Source organism: Carassius gibelio, chromosome B10, assembly GCF_023724105.1.
Source record: "Carassius gibelio isolate Cgi1373 ecotype wild population from Czech Republic chromosome B10, carGib1.2-hapl.c, whole genome shotgun sequence".
NCBI lineage: Eukaryota > Metazoa > Chordata > Actinopteri > Cypriniformes > Cyprinidae > Carassius > Carassius gibelio.
The window spans coordinates 9,284,923-9,298,671 of NC_068405.1; the positions used below are offsets into that span (position 1 = coordinate 9,284,923).

At 39.0% G+C, this 13,749-nt stretch overlaps 1 protein-coding gene across 1 annotated transcript; it reads left to right on the top strand.

Moving 5' to 3' along the window:
- Window positions 1-1,586: 1,586 nt before the first annotated feature.
- On the top strand, window positions 1,587-2,916 carry LOC127966871 (fish-egg lectin-like). Its single transcript, XM_052568193.1, has 5 exons — window positions 1,587-1,656; window positions 1,778-2,005; window positions 2,170-2,381; window positions 2,548-2,675; window positions 2,771-2,916. The coding sequence occupies exons 1-5, from the start codon at window positions 1,599-1,601 to the stop codon at window positions 2,913-2,915; spliced, it is 771 nt and encodes a 256-aa protein (XP_052424153.1). The 5' UTR covers window positions 1,587-1,598; the 3' UTR covers window position 2,916.
- The last annotated feature ends 10,833 nt before the right edge of the window (window positions 2,917-13,749 follow it).

Below are 13,749 nucleotides of genomic sequence, written 5' to 3' on the forward strand. Positions count from 1 at the left end.
ATGCATTGCTGTTCTGTTGTAAGTAATCTTAAAGAGAGAGCTTACGAATGGTCCAGACCAACCTTACGAAAGTGTGACTTACAGAAGATATACTTAGTGTACGAACGTGTCCGGAATCATGCCATAATGTTAAGAGAGAGGTTAAGGACCACTTAGCAATAAGAACGTTTTGAGAGGCCGGGCCCAGATTCTTAGAGTGTAAAAAGGCAGACTAAACTTATTTTCTAACATGCATAAATTTCATTTTGATTAATTATTCAAGAAGAAAAGATTTTATTATGAAGGTTGCAATGTCTCCAGGATTCCACTCCTTTAGTGAAAAAATTAAAGCAAAATGCAAAGTGTTGGTTGTAGAATTAAATTCAGATATGCTCATGTTGCATATTTTTCATTCTGCGGAAACAGGCTTCCACAGTTGAGATGTTTACAGAAGGCTTTTTAACAAAGCCATCAGTTTGTTTATTCAATCTATGTCCGGTCATTAGCACTAGACATTTTGTTGACTGGTTCACTCTGCAATTGTAACAAATGGACTGGGACAGAGGATTAGTGGAAACTGGTATTTATGAAAGGAAGCAGAATAGAACAGTGGGTGAATAGTGAATGGAGATTGAAGGAGGATCCTTGGCAACGGGTATCAACTTGCCAGATGGGGTGACCAGAATAATCGAGGTAGGTAACCAGAGGGGAGGATGGTGAGCACACACCTAGGCGATAGTGAGTAGAGGAGATACTGATAGAGGTAGCACTGTAGAATAACAGGGATCAAGGGATGGAGAAGGCAGATCGCTGAGAGAGATGGTAAACACAAATGGTTAGTATTAGTAGGAGTCAACTAAAGTAACTAGCAGGAGAATGTTCCGCTGGGTAGTCACGAGATCGGACAACTGAGGATCCAAGGTGTGTGCCTTTATAGCGCTGGGGAAGATTTATAATTGGATGATGAACAGGTGCTGATGATTAATATTCAGTGAGGGAGTGTGTTGTGATGAGCCCGACCGACTTGTGACAGCAATAACTATGTCAGGGCAATTTCACTTTTCATAAATATTATGAAAAATAAATATTATTTTTAGGATTATTATGTTCCATGTAGGGTAATTCATGAGAAAGCAAAGATCCACTGGATTTGTAGAAATACATAGACTAATGCTTTTCTGACTATTGCATTCCTTTCAAAAATTCTCTACATTACCTTCATATTTTATCTGCCGTTCTGGAACACTTGACTTGTTTGCTGTTATTGTCTAGAGACATGAGAAAAGTCAAAAGAGAAACAGTTCTTTGTTATGTTTTACCAGAGATCCAAAAAAACAAGTATTCTCTTACAGATCCCCATTCCATAGGCATTGAAACCCCCTGCCCAGTCTAATCAGGAAACATATTTCAGCTATATAAGCTTTCACTCCACAGCATTTACACACACTGAATGCAAGTTTCTAGTACATGCATCTGACTGTTGAATCCTCATCTAACAAGATAAGGTTGTTTTCATTTATTGTCACCGTGGTATTCATTTTTCTTTTTTTTCTTTTTTTGGTTATATAATTGAATTCTGGTTCTGAACAGGTCTAAACAACAAACTTTATCGTGGAGCAATGAAGGTTTATCAGAGCATCGTGCTACTTTTCTGCTGCCAGTTCCTACACACTCTGGGTAAAAAAATGTTTTTTTTTATTTTTTATTATTATTAAATTTTTTTGGCTAATGGAAATATTTTATATTTAAAACCCTCTTTATTCGCAATCACTGATTATTTTGCACCTTGTTTTCACAGCTTTAGACTGTAGTGTGATGAATGGGAACCTGAAGCAGATCGATGCTGGAATGGGCTCAGTGGTTGGAGTGAACAATTTTGATGAAGCCTTCATCCTGGAGGATAATGTCTTCACAAAGATCAACATCTCTCTAAAGCACTTCACTGTTGGACCTGCTGGTCAGCTGGGGGTGAATGCAGCAAACAACATATTCAAGCTTCAGAGTGGCAGGTTCATTCAGTTTCCAGGTGAAGAGTTACAGAGAGCAAAATAAGAAAATAAGACAAGTTTAACCAGTCATGAATTTACATGTTTTGATTTTTAAATAGTTCAGCCACAGTCCCAAAGACATCATCTTATTGTCTATGGTCCCTATTAATTCTTTCATCCAAACTGTTGATTGTGTTGTTAGGTCTTCTCAAACAGGTGGATGCTGGAGGTGATCAGATTCTTGCAGGTGTCAATATGTATGATGACATATTCTGTTTAAATATGGATGCTAACGACAAATGGCCATCCAGCAATACTCCTTGGGTTCAACCTAATGGAAAGCTGAAGTACTACAGCTGTGGCCCATACAGCTGTTGGGGAGTGAACATCTATGATCAAATCTGGATCTTGAGGGTAATGACACAATGTTAAATACAAGAGCTGAAAAACAAGTTCAGTACCAGGCTTTTGAAAATAGAACAATAAAGTGGATATCTTGCAAGGGTTTGGTTTTCTGACAAAACTTGAACACAATGAAAGCATTAAAAAACAGTTTCCTCTCTCTTTTGGTCTTGTGCAGGATGTGTCTAATAATGTTTGTTCTGGGTCTGGCACCTTTGTGAATATTGCTGGACTTCTGTCCATGATTGAAGTAGCAACTGATGGCAGTGTCTTTGGTGTCAACTATCAAGGGAGCTTATTCCAAAGGTGAGCTGAACAGTCATAATATTAAACTGGTCAAGCATGATATTTTTGTAAACCAAATGCTGCATTCAAGAAACCATCATTATTGTCTACTGCAGAACTGGCGTCACTCGTGCCAACCCCGCTGGCACAGACTGGATCTCAATGGTTGCCTGTCCCAATGGCCACAAACATGTGAGCTTTGACCTGGGAGTGCTGTGGGTCGTGTGTGTTGACGGCTCCATCCGTAAATGTACTTTATAGTCTGTCATGCAGCAACAGAGAAGCTCAATCTCTTACAGAATTCTCAGTGTAATCAGATGTAATTGTAATCAAAGTAATCAGTCTTTATTAACAGAAAACTTTTCTTGTCTTTTTCTTGCTGTTGAGTGAATAAAGCAGTATGAAAGCATAATTCTCATCAGTGTTGTGTTTCTTTTGTGTATTATTTGGTTCAGTGGTTCTCTGGAGAAGTTTCATGTGAATCACAGTACAACCATGGGAATTGACACTATACACAAAGAAAACAGGACATTTGTTCATGTTTTATTTCTAATTTCTGATTAGAATTTTAATTCATATTTACCTTTCGTAGCTTCATAAAAATTACAATTGAAACACTGATGCCACATGGATTATTTAAATGATGTCTGAGCCTTGATGGTGTTAGGATCCTTGCTGTCTATGGGAGGGTCAGAAAGCTCTCAGAATTCATCAAAAATATCTTAACTTGTGTTCTGAAGATGAACGAAGGTCTAATAGGTTTGGAACTACATCAGGCTGAGTAATTATTAACAGAATTTTCCATTTTGTGAGAACTATGCCTTTAAAGGCCACTGGGAAACAAGAAACAGATAGGGAGATGGACTGTGGACTCGTGGCTGTTGTTTCTGTTCTGAACTTGCTAAAGTGTTATAAAGTCAAGTTGAGTTTTATTGTCATTTCAATACATTTGTGGACATACAGTGGAATGAAATGTCATGCCCCACAGGACCATGGTGCTACATAAATACAGACACAACAATTAAGTAAAAAAAAAACTGTACAAAACCTATACACAACTAACACTGACAGATTTTGACTATAAATATATTATTATTCACATAATACTGTATATGTGCAAAAAGATCCACTCTAACAGCCTGGAGGAAAAAGCTGTTGAGCAGTCTGACGGACCTTCTTCCTGATGGTAGGAACTGGAAGAGATTGTGGGAGGGATGGGTGGAGTCCTTCACGATACTGTTAGCTTTACTGGAGCATCGTGTAAGGAAAATGTCCAGGATGGATGGGAGAGAGGCACCAATTTTCTTTGCAGCTGTGTTGACTGTCTGCTTGAGGGTCTTGCGGTCTGCTTCACTACAATTCCCATACCAGACAGTGATGCAGCTTGTCAGGACTCTCTCATTTGTTCCCCTGTAGAATGTGGTGAGGATGGGTGGAGGGAGACTTGCTCTTTTGGCCGGCGGAGAAAGTGTAGGTGTCTTTTTGGAGAGTGACATGGTGTTGGTGGTCCAGGTGAGATCCTCTTTGATTTGCACCCCCAGGAATTTAGTGCTGCTGACTCTCTCGATAGTCGAACTGTCGATGGTCAGTGGGGGGTGGTCAAAGGAGTTTCTCCTGAAGTCCATCACAACCTCCTTCACATCGAGTGACAGGTTGTTAGTGCCACACCATTCAGGCTTTGTGGACCATTCAGCCTTTTTTGGGGGGACATTGATTTTAAATTTATTTGAAGCAGAAGAGTGTGTGCTTGTTTGGAACTGTGAACTTTATAATAAAATCCATGAGCCTCAGTCAAGCTGACTCTGATTTCTACATTCCTTTATCGAACAACATCACACTGGTACCAAAACCGAGGAAGAAGCTTTGCTGCCGCTGTCATGCAGTAAACGCTAATTTCACCATTTGCGGAAGTTATCAATTTGCTCACAGGCCTTGATCAGGAACACAATCAGATGTTGTTGGAGTGCGGAATGAATTATAATACTTCACTGACTGATGTTAAGAGTGTACTTACAGATATTAAAAAAAGCAATGCAATTTTACAAACATTATATACACACACACATGAGATCAATTTAATTTGGTGACTGTTATCCTACACGGACACCACTGAACATGTCTCTTAAACTGGTTTTGTTGTCCTCATTGTTGTGTTGTTGTACACAATTGCAATGTTTTCAGTTGACATTATGGCTTTGAAAATGCCTTGTGGCGCATGCGGCATTTTTTTTTTTTTTTTATAAGGTCCTTTTTTAAACAGTTATATGGCTATATAAAATATTCTTATAAATTTTTCTGTTAATCAGATGAAGGCATAAAACAATTAAATTTATCCTAATCAACTGAAGAATCCTTTTATATTTTGGCAAACAAAGTGCTGCACAACAGAGGTATAAAGGGTTAGTTCTTCGAAAAATCAAATTATGTAATTAATAACTGACCCTCATGTCGTTCCCTCATCTTCGGAACACAGTTTAAGATATTTTAGATTTAGTCTGAGAGCTCTGTCCCTCCATTGAAACTGTGTACAGTCTACTGTTCATGTCCAGAAAGGTAATAAAAACATTTTCTAAGTAGTCCATGTGACATCAGAGGGTCAGTTAGAATTTTTGAAGCATGGAAAATACATTTTGGTCCAAAAATAGCAAAAACTACAACATTATTCAGCATTGTCTTCTCTTCCGTGTCTGTTGTGAGCAAGTTCAAAACACAACAGTTCAATGATATCTGGTTGATGAACAAATCAATTGATGTAACCAGATCTTCTTGAACCAGTTCACCAAATCGAAATGAATCGTTTTAAACGGTTCGCATCTATAATATGCATTAATCCACAAATGACTTAAGCTGTTAACTTTTTTAATTGTGGCTGAGACTCCCTCTGAGTTAAAACAAACCAATATCCTGGAGTAATTCATGTGCTCAAACAGTACACTGACTGTAGAGGCCGTCTGGCCATTCAACTGGCTTAGGGATACCAGCTGCACGTGCTGATACCAGCATTGAATCCCCTACGCTGGATCCCAGTTTGGAATGCCAAAAGACTGACCTTGAAGATTTGGGTGCTCCAGACAGGGAGTGACAGGATTCTGGATGATCAGCTGTGAAGTGACATGACTCTGGTTGATCATCTGTGAAGTGACGTGACTCTGGTTGATCAGCTGAGACGTGACAAGACTCTGGAAATTCAGCTGAGACATGATGAGACTCTAGAAGTTCACCCGAGGCGTGACGAGACTCTGGAAGTTCAGCTGAGACTTGAAAGACGGGGAAAAATGCTCCCCCTCACATGTGCTTGTGCAGTCTATGGATATTGGCTAAGGATTCACATCCTCTCTGCATTGCATGCTTAGGTGTTAAGCATGCCCAAGCTGCGATATCTACTCCAGAGAGCTGCTCTATTTGTTCTAGTTTTCCTAATAAAACCTGTGAGAGGAGATTCAGGGTTGTGATTGCAGGAAACCAGGACCCATGCTTCTCCTCTCAGACTCAACCCATAGAAGAGACAGCTAAGCAGCCGCAAGAGCCTAGTACTTGGGGTGATATCATGGTTGTGCAGGCTCCTGACCTGGCCCCTCTCTTTGGTGATACCCTTGCATGTGTGACAGGAGAGGATGACGATTATAATGAGGAATTACCCGCCAATCTTCTGGAGGATGATGAAGAGGACGAGAAGGACGCTATCCTCCCTCCTAATACATCTGTAAACTCAAGTAAACTTGCCAAAGTGTTCCTATCTTAAACCACTTGATTCATTTCCTTCAGGGATTTCATGTGCTGATCAGAACAGATCAGACAACAGAATGGTAGTGGCATATATAAACAGACAGGTGGGCCTGCGCTCTCAACGGCTTCACAGTCTAGCTCACAGACTAATTGTGTGGAGCAGCACTCGGCTTCTGTCACTTCGTGCAACACATGTGGTGGGTACAGTGAACAGGGGAGCAGATCTGTTGTCCAGTGGGAATCTGCGCTATGGAGAATGGGCACTTCACTCACAAGTTGTGATTCAGTTGTGGCAGAGACGTGGACAGGCTACTGTAGATCTCATCGCACAAAAGCACACACTGCCCTTTGTTCTCTTCTCTAATTATGAGAAGATGCACCTCTGGGTGTGGATGCTCTAGCCCACCCGTGGCCAAACTCATTGTTGTACACATTGCAGATAGTACTGGAATTCAGACATTCACCGATTCTGATTGCACCATATTGGCCAGGAAAACTGTGGATAGCAGGAGAAATTCCATTCCTTTACAATCAACCCTGGTCTCTCCTGTTGCGCAAGGACCCTCTTTCTCAGGCAAATGGGGAGATATATCATCCTACACCCTACAATGTAGCTCTGTGTCTGTTGTTCATGAGAGGATGAATTTGAATGTCACTGGGTTAACCACAAACGTGACTGACACAATACAGTGTGCGAGGGAAGCCTCCACACCCTCTCTGTATGGTTTTACAAATGGAGAGTGTTTGAACAATGGTGTGCAGAGAGGCATATTACTTCCTTTTTAATGCTCTGTATTGGACATTCTTTGCTTTATGTAGGAACAAAGGTAGAGCCTTTTTGACTGTAAAAGTCTATCTTTAGGCTATTTCAGCATGTAATGTGGGGCTGAAATCGGGGAACAATAAGTCAGCACCCCCTGATTTGTCTGATTTGCGGTATGACGCCGCGTTCTCCTACTGCTTGGCCAGGCCTACAATTCTGCCAATCGAAAAAATGGACAGTGTCGAGTCTGAGACAAGCCCTGTCCAAAACTGATGTCATACATTCAAGCAAGTTGAATAAGTCCGAACTTTACGACTTGTACTCAAACTTACAAACTAATAACATTTCTCCAATGTCAACCCCAATCCCAAAGAAAGGAAAAAGAAAGGAAAAAAGAAAGGAGTACCTCGGAATACACCTCACAGCACTCCACCATCATCCGCCGCAAGGCCTAGCTCCCAGCGGCTATCAAGCCACAGTAACAGGCCATCAGCAAGCCTGGGCCGCACCCCGAATCCTACAGCAGGGGTGCCCACGATGTCGGCTGGAGCCCAACCTCCCACCGCGGCTTCCATCCCAACAGCACAGGGGGCTGTAGCTCAAGGAGGCTCCTGGCCGCTTCCTCCACCCATCTCAGCCCCATCACATGGAACTTTTAATCCAGACCTCGCAGCCCAGGCAAGCGCTTGGCCGAACTAGTCGCCAAATACTTAGGGCCCAAGGCTCAAGCTAGCGCTTGGTCGAACTGGCTGTCGCATACTGCCCCGCCTCCTGCTCCTTTCAGCTCTGAGCCCTCGGCTCATGCTAATGTTTGCCCGAATTGGCCACCTAACACAGCCCTGCCTCTCGCTCATCCCAGCTTCGGGCCCACAGCCCAACTCAGCCCCGCTTCCCGCTCTTTTCAACTCTGGGCCCGCAGCTCAAGTAAGCGCTTTGCCACAATCGCTGCCAAACACAGTCCTGCCCCCAGTCACCATCACCACCCTCCTCCAAGCTCCTCCGAGCACAGATACTAGCAGGTGCGGACGTAAATCTCTCGTCTCCTTTCCCTCCTGCCCACTCCCAATTCAAGCCGCCAAATAGACTGCAGGATTTCTCAGTTATGTTAAAAAATCAAAATGAGCATGCGCGGCGTGAGAGGCCGTATGGGCTAGAGCTCCTCGCGGCGTGTGAAAAACTTTGGCTTAAATGTGTAATTTTTCCCCCAATAATTAAAACGTACGTCCAACAACAAGCAAACCCAGACGATTGACTGGAGGAAAAGAGGAAGGGGAAAAACAGAAGGAAGGAAAAGCGATCTTATGTCGAAAGGGAGACCGCACACGAGGCAACAACGACAAAAAATGGCAGGCTCGGGAGAAACGGTAGAAGCTGGCATCGATTACAATGCCAGGTTTGATGGCCTGGAGTCCAAACTCAATAAACTACTACAAGTTAATACCTCTACTAACATACTGCTTGACTCCGCGGTGAAGAGGATTGAGGCTTTGGAAAACCGATTTGAAAGCGCGATGGCTGAGGTGCATGATTACGGTGTTTTGGTGGAGGCGCAGGTGAGCCGCACAGGTGCGCTCGAAAAGAAGCTACAAGATGCTTTGGATCAAATTGACCAATTGGAGAATAGGCATCGCCAGAACAACTTGCGCTTGCTGAATGTTTTGGAAGGTAGTGAAAAGGATTTGCCCATGTCTGCTTTCCTGGTTAAAACTTTTGCGGAAAAGTGGAAGCTGGAGCTTAAAGAAGAGGATTTTGAAAGGGCGCACCGTGTTGGGGCCAAGAGAGATGATACCAGGTATCCGCGCGCTATCATTTTCAAGCTGCACCACTACCAGAAGAAGTTGTATATTTGGAAAGGAACTCGCAGACAAATAGAGGGTTGCAAGTTCAAAGTGGTGCCTGATATGTCTGTGGCGGTGCGGGAGAAAAGGAGGGCGTTCTGGCCTCTGAGAGAACAGTTGCATCAGATCGACATTAAAACTTTTCTAAAATTTCCAGCGACGTTGTATGTAGAGGATGGAGACCTCGTGAGTACCTTCACCTCACCGGAGAAAGCTAGACTGGAACTAAAGAAGAAGTACCTAGGCATAAAATGACTTGATCTTGCAGAACCTGGTAAAAACATTTAGCACTCTTAATCCTACGTTGAAGAAATTAAACTGGATTTAAAGATACTGAATCTGAATATAAAGAATATGTCCTAACTGCACAGCTGGAGGGGAAAGTGGTTGTTTATTGATATATATATATATATATATTTTCTTTTTTGGAAACGGTCTAAATTGGGTAAGATTCTATTTATTTTATTTATTTATTTATTTTGGTTATAATAGCAGTGGGTTTATTTATTCGCTTTTCATATTTTTTATTTTTTTTAATTTGGGTCGGATTGTGTTTTATTATTAATATCTCTGTAAAAGGGGGGATTATTATTATTACTGGAATTATTTGGAAGTCACTGTTTCCACGCCAGATGTAGCTGGGAGTTGAAGCTCTAACAAAGCATGTTTCTTGGAAAGGAGGGGAGGGGGGGAGGGAGGGGGTATATGTTATATGTTTATATGTTACATGTTGGTATGGATGGATGAATGTCTGCTTGAATTCTTTAGATGCTACTCTTTAGGTGCTAATTTTGAACAATTTAATTTGCAGATGGTATTTGGGCTATGCAGTTTGCCCTATATCATTACACTTATATATTTAAAAAAATATATATATATAAATATAAAATTATAGAAATTAGTAATTAAATAAAATAAAAATGCATACAAGGAGTGTAAAAGATATATTAAACACATTTAAAGTAGTAACTTGGAATGTAAATGGGCTACAGGAGGGTTCAAAAAAACACAAAGTTATTTATCATTTGGAAAAAATGTCCGCTGACATAGTTTTTCTCCAAGAACTCCACTTTAAAGCCGGTCAAATAGAGTACTTGAAAAGAAGATGGGTGGGGGAGGCTTTTGAGGCAGTATATACATCCAGAAGTAGAGGAGTTGGGATATTGATTAATAAGAGAATACCCTTTAAATTAGTGTCACAGTATTCAGATCCGTACGGTAGATATCTTATAATCAAATGTGAATTATTTGGGGAAATTTATACGCTTCTGAGCATTTATAGGCCTCCGGCTTCAAACATGGCCTTTTTAAAAGATATTCAAACAAGATTGGATAGTTCACAAACAGGTTTGATAATTATGGGAGGAGACCTAAATAGCATTTTTAGTGTTTGTGACAGCACAACAAAAACTAGGAAGGTCAATGTTCCAAAACATTTACAGAAATTTATCTCTGTTAATGCTCTTCATGATATATGGAGGACCTTACATCCAAACTCAAAAGATTACACTTATTATTCGCATCCCCAGAATAGTTATAGTAGATTAGATTATCTTTTTGTGTCTCAAGGGGGAATTAATAATTGTATATCATGTAAAATTGATAATATTATGATATCAGATCATGCTTCAGTTGTCTGCACCATGACTCCGAAGGAAAACACCTTACAGCATAGAATTTGGAGAATGAATAGGAAATATTTAACGGATAGGGAATTTGTTGATTATATAAAAGAACAAATTAATATTTTTATTTTAACTAATGTGCAGCAACCTCACCCTCAAGATAAGCCAAATATCTGTATTATATGGGACTCTTGTAAAGCATATATAAGGGGGGTAATGATAGCCTTTGCAGCAAAAAGGAAAGCTAGTTCTGATTGGAAAATGGCTAAAATAAAACAGGATATTAATTCAATGGAAATTCAACTTAAAAATGGAGACCAAACAATTAAAAGCAAATTGCAAGAAAAGCAATTAGAAATGGATTCTATACTGATGGATAAAGTTAAAGACTTTAGACAAAATTCGAATAAGCTTAATTATATTTCAGCTAATAAATCGGGTAAACACTTGGCATCAATAGTCAAGAGGGTTGCAAAGACTCAGTCTATATCTTTAAAAGAGGAAGAATCAGACGATGTTATTACAAACAATGATATTATTAATAAAAGATTTAAGCAATTTTATGAACACTTGTATACATCTGAAATTAAAGATGAGGACCCAGATTCCTTTCTTAAATCGGTTAAATTACAGTGCTTATCAGATCATCAAAAGGAAGATTTGGGGAAAGACTTTGCAGCCTCTGAGATCGAAGCTGCAATTAAGGCATTCCCCGAAAAAAAGGCCCCAGGAATAGATGGCCTCCCTATTGAGTTCTATTCAACATTTTGGACACATATTAGACCTTTGTTCCTGGAAGTTGTAAATTCATTTGTTAATGAACAAAAGATGCCAGAAACTATGTATCTTTCAACTATTTCTGTGATACCAAAACCAGGGCGCGATTGTAATAAGCCTTCTGATTTCAGGCCCATAAGCTTAATCAATTGTGATAAGAAAATCATAACAAAAGTAATGAATAATAGATTGGCACTAATTTTACCCAGTATTATTCATCATAACCAAGCTGGGTTTATTTCTAATAGGGATCTTAGAACTAATGTTAGAACATGTATATCTTTAACACAATATGCAAAGAAATATAATATAGATTTGACTCTGATGGCGGTCGATGCCGAGAAAGCATTTGACCGCCTTGAATGGTCATATTTGTATAAAGTGCTTGAAACATTTGAATTCCCAGTAGAATTTATCAATATGGTAAAAACTGTGTATAGAGCCCCCAAAGCACAAGTCTATACCAATGGTGTTCTATCTGAGGCTTTTTCGTTAAGCCGTGGTACTGCTCAAGGTTGCCCATTATCTCCAGCACTATTCGCAATGGCTATGGAACCCTTGGCTGAGAAAATAAGACAGACAGAAAATATAACTGGTATCACTATAGGTAAAAATGAATATAAATTAAGCTTATTTGCTGACGACTTGTTATTGTACCTAAGTGAAGTGGACATTTCAATCCCGAGTGTAATCAATTTAATGAGTATATTTTCAAAAATTTCAGGTTATAAAATTAACAGTGGCAAAACTGAAATTTTGACTTTTGGCCAAAAACAAATAAACCCAGAAGTATTTAAACAATTTAAAGTTCAAAGCTGTAAAATTAAATATTTAGGTTGTTATATCAGTGCAAATAAAAAACAGTTGTATAAGAGTAATTTTTTAACATTGAAAAGTAATCTAAAACATACTCTTAATAATTACAGTGATCTCAAGTTGAATCTAATTGGTAGAATAAATCTGGTAAAGATGATGTGGCTTCCTAAGTTTATCTATTTGTTTCAGTGTATCCCGTTGACACCACCAAAAACCTTCTTCAGGGAAATAAATTCCATAATTACAACTTTCATTTGGGCTGGGAAAACCCCAAGAATAAAAAGGAATCTATTGTTTTGTTCCAAGCGGGAAGGAGGGTTAAACCTCCCTAATATGGAATTGTATCAGATGGCAGCCCAGATGTTTTATATTGATCGGATTATTAACAATACTAATGAAGACCCATGGCTGGTAATTGAAAATCATCAACTACACCCAAATAGCTTATTATCCATTTTGTTTTCCAAGCAAAAAGTAAAGACTGATAACTTTGTGGTCAACAGTACATTAAATATGTGGAAAAAAACCAAACAAATCTTAGACATGGAGATCGGAACCCCAACACATATTAAGATTTGGAATAATCCATCTGTTAAAATTCAGGGTACTAAATTAATGTGGAAAAATTGGATGAATGGAGGCATTGAAACATTATCAGATATTATTAGTTTAAATAAAATATCCTCTTTTGATATGCTGAAAGATAAATTTAAATTAAACGACTCAGAGATATTTAAATATATGCAGTTGAAAAATTGGGTCACAGAGAACTGTGATATAGTGAATGATGTTCCGGAAAAGATAAAGACACTTTTGGAACAAAGTAAGAAAAAGAAAAAAGGTGTAAGTGTTATGTATGACTATCTCAATAATTTTGTAGTAAATGGTAATCTGCTAAGTAAAATATATGAAGGCTGGGACAGAGATTTAAAGGATTTCAATGCCAAAACAAAATGGAAGGAGTGCTTAAGTCTAACATATAAAGCCACAACAAACGAAAATCTTAGATTGATTCAATATAAATTAATGACTAGAATTTATTATAGTAGAGACAAAATTCATAAGTTTGATGCATCTTCCCCCCCCACCTGCTTAAAGTGCGGTTGCAGTGATTATCTTACTCATTCATTTTGGTATTGCAAAAAAATAAAGAAAACCTGGTTTGATATTGAGAGATGGCTCTCTAACATCTGTAAGCAGAAATTTGTATTTACACCAGAAGCCTGCTTACTCCAAAATGTAACAAAAATGAAATATCCTATGGGATGGCAATTAATATTTTCCTCATTAGTTTATAAAAAATTGTTGTTACAAAATTGGAAAAACGTAGATACCCCAGGGTTAGATAAATGGAAAAATGTAATGAAGTATTACCTAAATATTGAGAAAGCTCTGTCAGTGGATAAAAATAAACAAAAACAGTTTAATTTTGTGTGGAAACCAATTTTTGATGCTCTGTAATTAGCCCAATGCTAGATCTGCTTAACTCAAATCTGTATTTTAATTTATAGGTTTGTAAATATAATATGGTAATACTAACATTTCTTCCT